Raw genomic sequence first — 13,483 nt, forward strand, 5'->3', positions numbered from 1 at the left:
CGACCGGGAATCGAACCCGGCCCACCTGGTTTCGCGGCCAGACGCGCTAGCAGTTACTCCACAGATGTGGACGAAAAATGAAGAGGAAGAAGATAAGAAAGGCGCAAATGGAGGTGAAAAAGAAAGATTAGAATAAATAAGACGAGAAGTAATAGCTGTATTTTCCCAGTAAATACTTACCAGCTTATCACTAACAAATACGAAGCACATGTGTCGCTCTGAGTCAGCTTCTTTGGCAATGAAGCTGAAGAAACGTTTTTCTCCCTTGTCATCAGCACAGTATGATATGCGATGCAGTGGGTACTGGTGCATGATGCGTTTTGTTTTGGGTTCCTGGATGGCCACTCCATCTATGCTGATAGTCAGTTCCACTTTCGGGGTCTTGTTTCCTTCTGCCTTACGTAGTTGTTGGTTGAATTTCAGCTTGCGAATGCCCTCCTTCACCACTTCGATGCCCTTTGGTTGGTCCACTTCCGTGTTGCCCAGGAACTGCACAATTCGGACAAATTGGTCTTAAGATCTCTTTTTATTTACTACAACTCTACGTTTTACTACTCTTCCATATGACGAACTATTGACTTAGAAGTTTATTTCCATTCATACCATGCCACTTAGACATAGTTTCCTCAACTCTCAAAAACTAATTCACAAATGAATTACAATATATTTGAAATCTTAATGAAAACTCATGTATATGTTTACCAGCAAGAAAGAGAGACTGTCTAGTATGTAATGTACGAACATGAACAATCAAGAAACACATCACTTTGCTGAACAGAAAGAGCTAAATAAAGTGGCGTTCATCTGGGTATCTAGTTGAAAGACAACAGAATGTATGGAAATATCCTTTCAGGACTACCATTTTTGTAAAAGTTAGGAACTTTAAGTTTTGCACTGATATGGATGTGATATATTGAAGAGAAAGAACATTAGTACAGACCATGACTGTGCAAAGGCCAACTTGAGAATAGTAATTAATTTAATGGGACACTGTGCCATTGGAAGCATGTAAAAAATACAAAACTCCAAATCTTGACCGTTACTGACTGTAAAACGACACTTTCGGGTATGTCATCTATGGATGAGAGTCAAAATGTCAGTTTAGTATTAAAAATGTACTGCAATTTCATATATTAAAAACATTTTTTAATATTAATTTCATATTTTATTTTTACACAGTACTTAGAAATATTTTCACCTCACGAAACAAGTTCATGATGGAGGAATTACAACTGCAGAACAAAGATCTTGCTTACATCTGTACGAGCAACGGATGAATCACAACATAGGAATGAGGTCTGATTATGCATCATGCATGTGTCGTTAAATCTAATTCTACTACACAGGAAGTGCATGGTTGCTTTTAATCGGGCACAACTACAATAAATTCAACCAATAGATTTTATCAAAAGAACTAGGGTCGATTTCTTATAGTTCCTGCGAGACTTGCACGCAGCAATCAATGTGAGGTAGGTTTCTCAGAATACTTCGATTTTTACGACATTCGCAGTCCAGTATTACTAAGTTGTCACACATAGTTTAAAGTAATATAAGAAATCTCTACAATCACAATACTATTTGTCAATAAAACTTCTAGTAGCCTACGCTACCTAACAACTGTAGCTTAGAAAAAAGGACCTTCATGCGACAACAATATGACTTTACTTAACCTGCTCGAATCTTCTGATTACTATGACTTAGCCTAACCTTCTTGGATCTTCTGCATCGGTACTATGATTGTTAATCAGCTCGGATCGTCTTATTACTTATGTGCTAGCCAACTGTAACCTCAAAATGAACTATCGAGCTACAAATGAGTTATTTCTGAAGTAAAATTGAAATGCAGATTAAAAAAAAATATATAGATATTTGAAAAACAGTGGCAGCTTTAGAATTTTTAACTTGGCAAGAGCATAATTCTGCGGACAAAACTTCGTTCAACGGCTTTGTACCACACATCATACATTTTTACGAAAATAAGAGACGGTCTTAGTAACAAAAATGAATGTTTCTAATATTAAATACTGGTACTAACTCTCATATTGAGTTTTCCATTTTCCCCATAACCTGAGCACGAAAGAAAAAAATATGGTTAAGCTAAAAATTGAATGAAGATGAACAAAATTAAACCTTCAACGCCGTTTGTTTATGCAGTGACACGAGATATTAGAGGTTGGGAAAAATATGTGAACTAAATAAAATAAAGATAAATGTACCAGTAATAAGTCAACTGTCCTGAAATATTCTCAAACAAATTTAAGCTATATTTTTTATATTTCAATATTTCCATAGAGGGGATAAGAAGGCAGAAAGATAAAAACGAAGTCAACTATGTATGGCCACTAACTCACCTAAGCTCCCCCTCTTCACCGATGTCCTCCCTGACAAAGTATCAAAAAGGAGGGGAAAAAAATAGCTACACAGACTCTGTCTCACGCCTCTGCCATTCTATAATTCGTGCAATATGGACGTAGACAAGTAGCGCCAGTATCATGGTACTGGTATACGCTGCAATTGTAATTAACATACGTTAAACTTAAAATACAGACTGAATCGTAAGTCACAAGCCACATGTTTTACATCAAGAAAGTAATTAATAAACTTAATAGATCGAGACATTATCTGGAAGGGGATCTGCGTTGTACAGCATGCCATGATATTATGTCCGCTACTTTTACGACCGCCATAATAAAGTGGGGTCGAATTTTTATGTGAGTTATGAGACATTATGAAATGACATTTGGAAATTCACAGAAATTCAGTGATTCAATTAATTTAATCATAAGTTCATTCAGTTACAAGTTACGAATGGAAAAACTAACAGAAAAGATGTTTGTTGCAGTAAAATATTACTAATGGAAGAGGAATGCACTAATGTTTGGTGAAGAAGCTGCCGTATCACTGCAGATTTCAATTAGCCCCACCCTGATTGACTAGCAATATCAAACGGAGTTATAGCAAATTTAATAGTCAGATGTCGTGAAACATGGACTGTTTGTTGACGGACAAATTACAGATGAGGGAACCACGACGATGGTAGGCCTACTGGCTTCTTTTGTGGAAAGACAAATGCAGAACAGACGCCTATCTACAGTATGGTATTAGTCAAAAGTTCGATTGTGCTTTCTCAATGTCAAATAAATGGTAACCATATACGGTAAAGATGCAGCAACACTCGTAAGAAGGGCAACCCGGACAGGCAAATCGAATTCTGAGAATGTCCGGACGTTACAACAAGGGCAGCTAAACAAATTTACAAATTAATTTTGTTCAGTAATGAAATCAATTCTTACTGAGTAACAAAGGCAACGGTCACAACTATAGGTAATGGTGTGCCAGAAATCCGAAATAGATTAATGAATCAAAGAAGGCTGATGGTGTTACGATTAAGGCGTGGTCTTGGGTTTGGGTACCTGTACTCTAGGACAAGGCACAGGGGTGAAGCCTCTCCCGGAGCGAGAGGGTGCAGACTGGGCAGGTATAAGTGGACCAGGCAACGAGTATAACTCGCTGCTATGGAACTCTGAACCAGTGGGGCAAGATGATGAGGATGTAGGATCGTCTTTTAAACAAAATATAAACAATATAAATAAATTTATTGCATTTACATTGACAAAAGATATTTTAAACAGAAACAGTGTTTTAGGAACAGACGTAAACTTAAAATGCCAGGCATTACATGCGTGTTTATGGCACCAGAGAGTAATATCTGGAACAATCTATCTACTCGAATGCAGCCGAATCGTAGATGTCAAATGCTTATCGCTTAGCCGTGATCTGTGGCTGGTTTTACACATTCTTAGAACAGAGAAAAGCTGCTCACATACAGTAAGTATGTCGCGTCGTACCAAACACTCATTATGTTTGCTGAATGCCTCTGCAGTCGTGGAAAACGTTCAAATGGGATATAATAATGGAATGTAGTTATATCTTCAGTTATTTTGAACTTCACCTCGAGAAAGCTGTCACATTTGAGATCTATTAATTCCATTTGAAGCGTGGAGGGAACTGTGGATATATCAACGGAAAATGGAGACATGAATATTTGAAAATCCAACTGGAGGGATTCTATTTCACTGAATTGTTCCTCAAATGCCTTATCTAAGTTAGTCAAAGACTCCACAAATGCAGCATATTGTGAATCCTTAACAGACACAAATTTGCTTAGGTTTGAAAAATGAGAAATTGCGCTCTTGCATTTGTTGTGTCCACAAATTAAGTTTCATTCAACATGCTTTAATTTTATTGAACAAATCAATAATCAGGAGATCTTTACCTTGCAAGGAAATATTTAGATCATTTAAACGATTAGTCTACAAGCCAAGAAGGGTCGATCAGCTGGGGAAAAGCTAGAGCTATCGCGCTGTTACGTCATCAGAGCGTAATGCATCTCGCCCTGCCCTAGCTCCACGTATATGCACTGAGGACAGGTTGCCCTCTGTGAGCACGACTGCTCTATGATACATCTTCGTAAAAAAAAAAAAAAAAGACCTTAAATGCGAACGATTGCCTGGAAATTCTACAGAACAATGCGTTTTCTTCACTTTTGAATGAAGAGGGCACCTTTCCCGATTATTTCCAATAAAATGGCGCCCAATTTTTGTAAATGTCCACGCATGGTTTTTAAGTTACGTTTATTATACATTGAATTTCCAGAGCGGTTTTACTGAAGCAACCCACACCGCCGCTGCCGCATCTCACGTTGTCGAATTGTTTTATTTCTATTTGTGGGGTTATTTGAAAGATCTGTATTTATATGCAGTGAAGATCTGAAAATAAACCATAATCAGAAACGCATCACTTTAATTCTGTGTACGGTAACATTAACAATCCACTGAAACATCACATAGCATCACATCTACAACCTAATGAAGAGCATTAATGTGTTTGTTCTAACTTGTAACGAATGACTTTAAATGAATTTTACCAATGCATTTGAGAATTTTATAATGTCATTTGACTTATCACAGGACACCCCATTAAAAAAAATGTGACTTCATAGATGGCAGCCATGTTGTGATCTCACAAGGCAGACCCTTCTCCCAGGTAATTTTTTTATTTTTATTTTATTTGGTTATTTTACGACGCTGTATCATCTTAGGTTATTTAGCGTCTGAATGATATGAAGGTGATAATGCCGGTGAAATGAATCCCGGGTCCAGCACTGAAAGTTACTCAGCATTTGCTCGTATTGGGTTGAGGGAAAACCCCGGAAAAAACCTCAACCAGGTAACTTGCCCCGACCGGGATTCGAACCCGGGCCACCTGGTTTCGCGGCCAGACGCGCTGACCGTTACTCCACAGGTGTGGACCCCAGATAATGTACAGTCTGTTTACACTATTGGTCATCTACTTTGTGTGTAATATATAATGGTATCTTGTGAGTTATGGTTCATCCTATATAATAAAATATGTATCAATGTAATGTTAGTATACAAAAATTATCCAACAGCAGTTGTTAAAAACTTAAGTGTCAATTGAAACCGACATCACGTGTACCGAGGATTATGCTTTAGCGTGTAAAAGCTACTGGTAGACGGGTTACAATTCAATCAGTCTTTAGAAACTAATGGCAGTACATTAAAAAAAACCCTTCGAAAAATTGATAGGTGATCACCAAATGTCTGATATAGTACCTGCAACTTAACGTCCTAAAATTGGTTACGTTTTATGAAAACATGTTTTCCATTTGCATAATCTTCTTGTTACAATTAAAAGTAATGACCGTCACTAAAAGTTAAATGTGCCAGCGAATATACTAGTGTGTCCATTGAGAGGGATTTCAGGCCTGGTTCAAAAGACTTCTAAACTTAACAATAGAGACATGACACACATGGACTGCAGCATGCATCTATTAAACCGCACGCTGATGTATTATAGGCTATGTGAAGGATAAGACTTAACGGTATTAAAACGAAATACAATTATAGCTTATAAATGGTCGTAACAGTCACTGATACACGTCAGCGCTCAATTCATAGAATGCATGATTCAGTCTATGTGACTCAGTTGTGTATTATTAGATTTCGGAATTTTATGAACTAGGCCTGAAAACAGTTGCAAACTGATAACACATTCACTCTAATAGAGCGTTCGGAGTTTAGAAAGTACTATTGTATACGTAGGGCGTTTTCTTAGCGAACATCTCGTCCCTCTTTGCAATACAACTAAAATAAGTTATTCACGTGTTTTTTAAAGTTATACAGAATAATTCAAAAGTCCGGAGACAGACAAATTCCATTATTAGAGCAAATAGCGAAAAATGGAAAGCAGGGAAAGTTGTTGGAAATATGTAGGCAGTTTTCAATCTAACGTACTTGAATTTTCAACGTACTTAGTGTATTGGGTAAATTACAAAATGATGGCGATAGTTAGCAGTGTTACCAATACAAATTCTGGGAAAAATGCCAGACAAGAATGAAATTTCCCTGAATTTCTATACTATCAATGTAAAAAAAAAGTTTCTTTGTATTGTGAGAAGTTAAACAACGAATTCTGGGAAAAATGCCAGACAAGAATGAAATTTCCCTGAATTTCTATACTATCAATGTAAAAAAAAAGTTTCTTTGTATTGTGAGAAGTTAAACAACCACTAAACTCTGCATGTCAACTATTTTCTCAGTTATCAAAAATCCGGCAGAACTAGCGGAAAAGTCACAAATTTGGCAGCATTGGGTCTGGCGGGTGTGTCTTTTAGTGTAAAGCCTCAATAGTGTATTCCAGGTTGAAAATTCAAGCATATTAATTTTAAAACTACACATTTCCAACAACCTCCCCCTTTCCATTTTTCACTATCTGCATTAATAACCGAGTTCGTCTACGTAGCCGAACTTTTGAATCACCCTGCATAAAATAAAAGAAGTAAATATAACTCAATTATTCGGTTATTGGAAATACAAATACATATGTATATTTTTATATGCAATATAAAGCGTTTATATTTTAAGCAATGCAATTTTTTATAACGGTTGCGCTAGGAAAGACGTCCGAAAGCTCTTAATTGGCATTCTTAACTTTTGGTGCCTAAACTTACTCTGTCTTACTAATGAGGCACACTGAACTACTAATCACTAGAGATCGGCACAATATGAAGAACATTTAGTCGAAAATTGAAATTTATTTTTGCGAAAATATGAAATAAATATTTCAACGCTAAAATATTTTTGTTCCTAAAGCACTTGGAACATGTTTACGTTATTATTTACAAAATAAGCCTTTAGAGATCAATAGTTTTGTCTGTTTAATATTCTATCAAATGAAATACGTTAATCTGCATAATTAAACAATATGTCAGAACCATCAAATGTTTACATGAATGCAAGAACTAGGTAAATAATTTTTGCGCGAGATCGTGCATATTTGCTTGGTTTCCGCACAAAACCAATCCGCGGTAAGTCTAAAATTCCACATTCAGTATTCCCAACCTAACACACACAATTTCCCTCTTCTTACCGCTTAAGTGACATTGATTTTACTGCTTTAGGTTTCTAACATTATTTTTAGAGACGTTCAATATAGTAATAATTATAAATTGGAAACTTACCACTGCAATTTCACCTAAATTGCACTGTTAATAATTGTTTTTAAATATTTGCAAAAATTACGTAAATTCTACAATTCCACTAAAGTTACTGCATTCGTGATGCAAGTAACATTAAGGAAGCCGTGAAAAAATCAACAAGATTCCAGATGCCGATGTTATTACTGCAATATGTTATATGAATAATATTGTTAAAATATTAAAATGAAAAATAAATCATTACATAACCTTACAGTTTGTTTTAAGTTCGCATTTATGGACTGGGGGGAAAAAAAGACAGACGTATATACGGCCTGCTGGAGTATAGTAAACACAGAAAACATTTTAAAGCAACAATGTTGAAGATAAGATATTTTTCCCTAATATGTTTTCGCGGGATATCAGCCGAGTTAAGATTTTGGAATGCTCCAAGCTTTCGACTGCTATCTCTGCAGCCATCTTCAGGGAAGTGATGTCCGAACAGAAAGTCGAAAGGTTATATAGATGTTAGGCTGTCTCAGGTGAAACGGGATTGGTTGGCGGATCGGCCAATCCGGGGCCGGGAATTGTCATCGCTCGTAAGCTCCGCCCCTCCCGGGATTCCTGCGTGAAGTTTGGCGGGCGGCGAGCCCTGTTCCGCCGGTTGGAATCGGTTGCCGTCCTCGGTCCGTGATCTTCATGACCTTGATTGTAAGAGGGCCTGAGTTGGTCTAAGGCCGGTGTCCATGCCTGACTGAGCTGGAGTCCACTGCCCGCCAAACTTCACGCAGGAATCCCGGGAGGGGCGGAGCTTACGAGCGATGACAATTCCCGGCCCCGGATTGGCCGATCCGCCAACCAATCCCGTTTCACCTGAGACAGCCTAACATCTATATAACCTTTCGACTTTCTGTTCGGACATCACTTCCCTGAAGATGGCTGCAGAGATAGCAGTCGAAAGCTTGGAGCATTCCAAAATCTTAACTCTGCTGATATCCCGCGAAAACATATTAGCGAACCAACGCCGAGAAAGCCTCAAATCATAAAGATATTTTTGTTTTACAAATTTGCCGTCATTGAACAGAAACCAAGATGGAGATTTCATTGCAACTAATTAGAAATTCCTCTTTCAGGTATGTAATAAACGATCTTCGCACAAAATAATGTACGATACACGAGCAGTATGTTTTCTTTCAATTCTCGGAAATTAAAAAAGCTCAACTACGTTTCGCTTTTTCAAACTTTTCCTCGAACATGAAAACTTCAACATACCACTCTTGTAACGCATATTACTATTTTTTACACTGAAGAGAACAAAAAAGAAAGTTCTTACTTTGGCTGAACACACTGGTTATAATACAAGTAACTTTTCTATTTTTCGGATAAAATATTACACTTTCCGTCTGTTAACATTGCTTTGTACGATGAAAAACCCATGCAGTTGCAAGAAGAGGAGCTAGGCTAATAAGTAGAACGAAACATTTATTGGTTGAAACCAGTTTCAAACATTCACACACATACTGTATATAAGTAGACATTGCTCATTCTTTCGAAACCAGTATGTAAGGGTGGAATTGGAAGCACTTATTTTGTTTTGCTTCTCGACGCTACGAGATCAATGACTCATAAAGGGGAATTTGGAGCCTTTGAGAGTCCCGGAATGTTGTTGGAATGAGTGCCTTGAGAGTTCCCTGGAAAACATCTCTATTGTCTCCTTATAATGACTGCAAAGTCTGATTCAGTGGTAGTTAATATTAAAGGAGGGGGGGGGGAATCGTGCAAATTACTGACAAATATGAAAATTGTACCAAATATTTTAGTAAGAACTTTTTTTTGGCGTTAAATGCATTCACACATCGTGAATCGTGAAAATCCTTGTTCCTGTACTGCTAATAGGAATGGTTTAGAATAGGAAATTTCATATTTTGCCTGTCTCTAGTTGTCACGAATCTTCTCATTACTCTGCATAAACCCCCCCATACCATCCAACTTCCACACCACTGCGGGTAGGGGAGATAAGATTCTTTTGATCGTACACTAGATTAGACATCACAAATGCGGGCCTCCCTGGTCATGGACGCAGGGCACCGCAGACACATCACAAGACAACGAAAATAAGATGCAATTTAACTTCCATTGCCTACATCGGGAATCGAACCTCTGACCGCTTGGTTGGGAAGCGCACATGCTATCCACATAGTTACTGAGGCGGACTGCATCACGAATCTGTGGCCATCAAACCTGCAAGGATAGGGTGTTATGCAATGCCAACTGCGTTCTTATGAAACAGTGGAATGAAGTTTCCCAGCTCCAAGATATTCCTTTATTACATTCAAGGTCAAAAAAGATTGAGTAAACTTTCCGTGCGATTTATATATAATAAAATCCTTGAATTCTGCTTCCAGGAAAAACCTAATTTATGTCTCAAGTGCCAAAGAACGAACGATTTAATTTCATTTACATTTCTAATTTATATAGGCCTAATTAATGAAACCCTACATTTTCATTGTAGAAATAAAGAACCTCTTATACATACTGTACAATACTACTGTACTTTTTAATACTTAGATTCGGCAACACAACAGCGTCTCGCGAATATAGAGTGCGCGAGACCTACGGTACGACCGTGTGTAAAGTATCGAGGGGGAAAATTCTTCCACGATGGACAGAGCTGTGCACACTGACCCAGATGAAACGTGAACTGAACAGACAACTGCCGTCGCCAACTCGTGAGACAAAGCAACACACGGTTTCATCTCGTTGCCAGTAACAATATTGTTTACTAGGATGACGTCACAATGCCTCACTTTCGCCATGTTGTGGAATCAGACAAAATGGCGCGGGTTGTTGACCCCTGGCTACCCTGGTCGAACCCTCACAGCAAGTACTCACCTTGACTAGATATGCGATGTGGCCCCGCTGCAACGCGTCCGGCGGGTGGATCCAGTTCCGGTTCCCTGCAACATGCAGCGAGTCGACTGCAATCACACGCCGCGCACAATAAAATTATTAAATTAAATTGGAAACATAAATGGTGTTCATCTAATTATAACATACAGTACAAAATAAAAACAACAGCGATAATATTGATAATGAAAGTAGCAATAATTACATAGCGATAGTAGCAGCACTAAAATAATAATAATAATAATAATAATAATAATAATAATAATAATAATAATAATAATAATAATAATAATAATAACAACAACAATACATTCTAGAGAGTTGAAAACTATTTGGGAACGTGAAGATTATATTAGATTATAGTTCGGGGCAGAAGATATCAGGTGACAGAAGACGTTAAGATATATGGGTCATATGCGGAGACAAAGAGGAAGGCAGAAACCTGGAAAAACTGGAGAAGGTTGGGTTTGCAGTGAAAGACCTGCCCTTGGGCAGAACACGAATGAATGAATGAATACATACATACATACATTATATACATGGTAAGAAAGAACGGGACTGGTATGGTTGAGAATGGCATTTGGGGGGCTTAAGAATACAAGAGGAAATGTTGAGAGGGATATATTATGTCATGTCCCTAAAAATGCATTTACACGGTTCAATTTTTCCATGCGCGTACGCATGCAATCTGAAAGAGCCTAGTTTAAAACGCGCGTTCAATTAAGATGCATGAAAATTTTGTGTCTACATGGTGCGCCGTTTAGAACGTCATCTTCACTACATATTCTATTAATTAATATTAAATATTAATCTTGCATGCATTGCTTGAATGCTTAAAGTTCAAAGAAAAGTTGAATCGTGCACCTTTATATGATCAAGTTGAAGACGCAATCCATATTACTTCTAAACTGCACGGCGACTAATGTCTTTAGAATTGTCTGGATAGAGAAGAAATTAATATGAACGATAAGACAGCATATAAAAAGTTAAGAGGCAATAAATATTTTTTGCTGGCGTACATCCAAAACACAATTTTTTTAAACTTCGTACCCCCGAACACTGCATTGTCATTATATATGAAATAAACGACTATAATTTATGTATGCAATAGTATATTACGATACAATGTTGGAAAGTGCTTTTTACAAAACCGAGGAAAAGTCTGAAAAACGAGCAGCGCGAGTGTTTCAGTTTCCGAGATCTTGTAACATTTCAACTTTTATTGCACATTTCTTGCGCGATCATATTTTTAAAATTGCGAACAATATATTTTGCATTGAAAATTTAGAGCAGTATTAGTCCAAAGCCTTCGCAAAACTGCACTATAATGATAATTAAGTGCACTGTAATGGGTCTATTTCAGTATAGTTTTATGTTATGAAGAGTGGTTTCCCTAGCAACAAGTTTCTGTGTGGGAATTCTAACTTTCGAGATCTAACAACAATAGTTGTAAATACAGTAATGGATAGACGCCCTTAAAATGGTAGGCTATGTCGCTCCGGTCCGAGCTGTACCGGGTAGAAGTCGGGATGGTACCCGCTGTAGGCGCTGTCTCAGCGAGATTGAAACTCTTCCCCATATCCTTGGCTTCTGCCCTATAGTGAGGCCCTTCGCAACATCCGTCACCATGCTGTCCGTTCTATGCTGGCCGAGGCACTGAAGGAAGTAGGGTTTACAGTCCATCAAGAGGTGCAGAGACTAGCCACACAAGGAAGTGTTCGGCGAATTGATATCATTGTCATTAGGAACAACTCGGCATACATTCTCGATCCCACCATCAGATTTGAGACACATGCAGATCAACCGCATGAGGTGGACAGTGAAAAGAAACGGATCTATGAACCAACAATCCCATTCTATAAAGATAAATATAGCCTGTCCCATATTAATGTAATAGGTCTGATGGTGGGAGCACGAGGTACCATACCCGCCTTCTTTGCCAACAAATGTAAAAACCTGGGGCTAACACACAGCATTGTGAAGGAAATAGCCATTAGTGCCCTCAAAGGATCGGTTTAGATATTGAGAAATCATTTGTATGGGAGTGATAATGGAAATTTCAAGTTATCTTAACCGATGACTTGATTGGTTTAGATATCAATGCCAATAAATCCGTACTATTATTTTTCTCGAGGTATATGGCATTCATATCATTCTAACCTATCTGATGATATTCCCCCCCCCTTTCTTAACTGTAAATGGCACAAACGCTACTTAGGTGTAAATTTTTCTGACATTTTGTATATTCGATTCCCTAATTGTTTCAAATGCATATCATTTTACCTTTTAGGTATGTTTCCAAATTATATGTGATAGCTTTGTCAAATCTGGCAACCTTTTCATAAGGAAAGTTAACTTTCTTCTTCATACGATCGTGTAAAAAATAAATTACATTATTATTATTATTATTATTATTATTATTATTATTACAGATGCGGTAGTTACTGATGAAATAATAATAGTAATGAATTCTGTAAAATGTTACTGAAGCAAGGAAAAACAAGAGTTTACATTTTAAAAGAAAATATGTAAATTCAAATAATTATCAACGAGTATAATAAAATAAATGTCAGTATTTTTACATACGTAATCATTGAAATTTGTACCCCTTGAGACAACACTGCTCCAAACGACAGCAATCAAAGGAAATTGGGAAATTACTATTCAGAGTTAAAATACGGTGGAAAGAGGGAATAAACAGATGTGAATGAAGTGTGATTATAGATACCGAGTATTCTTCACCCTGTACAAAACTATTTTAGAGTAGCGTAGTGGTTGGCTTAAGGCCCAGGTGGCGTGGGTCGTGTAATAAGAACCTAAAAGGGAGAGGTTAAACTAATGGAAAGAAGAAGTAGTAGTGGTTGGCTTGATTAGAAGAACAATTTAATATGTTTATGAAAACAGTAAATGTTGCAATGAAATAGTATTAGTGTGAGTTATAGAAACGAGAGAGAATGCAATGTTATAAGAAATGGAAGCAAGAAAGCTAAAAGTGATGTGAATCTATTAGTGTTTAAATTTTGTCGTCATTAGCTTATAACTTAATGTATTCGAATAACGGGTGTGTTCATATTTTGT

At 37.3% G+C, this 13,483-nt stretch overlaps 1 protein-coding gene across 5 annotated transcripts in view; it reads right to left on the reverse strand.

The window, feature by feature from the left end:
* The window catches only part of LOC138715033 (PTB domain-containing engulfment adapter protein 1-like), a 69,453-nt gene that overhangs the window by 12,459 nt on the left and 43,511 nt on the right, over positions 1–13,483 (reverse strand). For 2 of the 5 annotated variants that reach the window (XM_069847451.1, XM_069847452.1), the window contains exons 3-4: positions 10,391–10,476; positions 181–489 (exon numbers count right to left, since the gene is read on the reverse strand). In XM_069847451.1, the coding sequence (XP_069703552.1) occupies positions 181–489; positions 10,391–10,476 (395 nt within the window). Of the gene's footprint in view, positions 1–180; positions 490–10,390; positions 10,477–11,919; positions 12,104–13,483 lie in introns of those variants that run through there. The other 3 variants (XM_069847450.1, XM_069847449.1, XM_069847453.1) reach the window with 3 other exon arrangements.

Source organism: Periplaneta americana, chromosome 15 (assembly GCF_040183065.1).
Source record: "Periplaneta americana isolate PAMFEO1 chromosome 15, P.americana_PAMFEO1_priV1, whole genome shotgun sequence".
In the NCBI taxonomy this organism is placed as follows: domain Eukaryota; kingdom Metazoa; phylum Arthropoda; class Insecta; order Blattodea; family Blattidae; genus Periplaneta; species Periplaneta americana.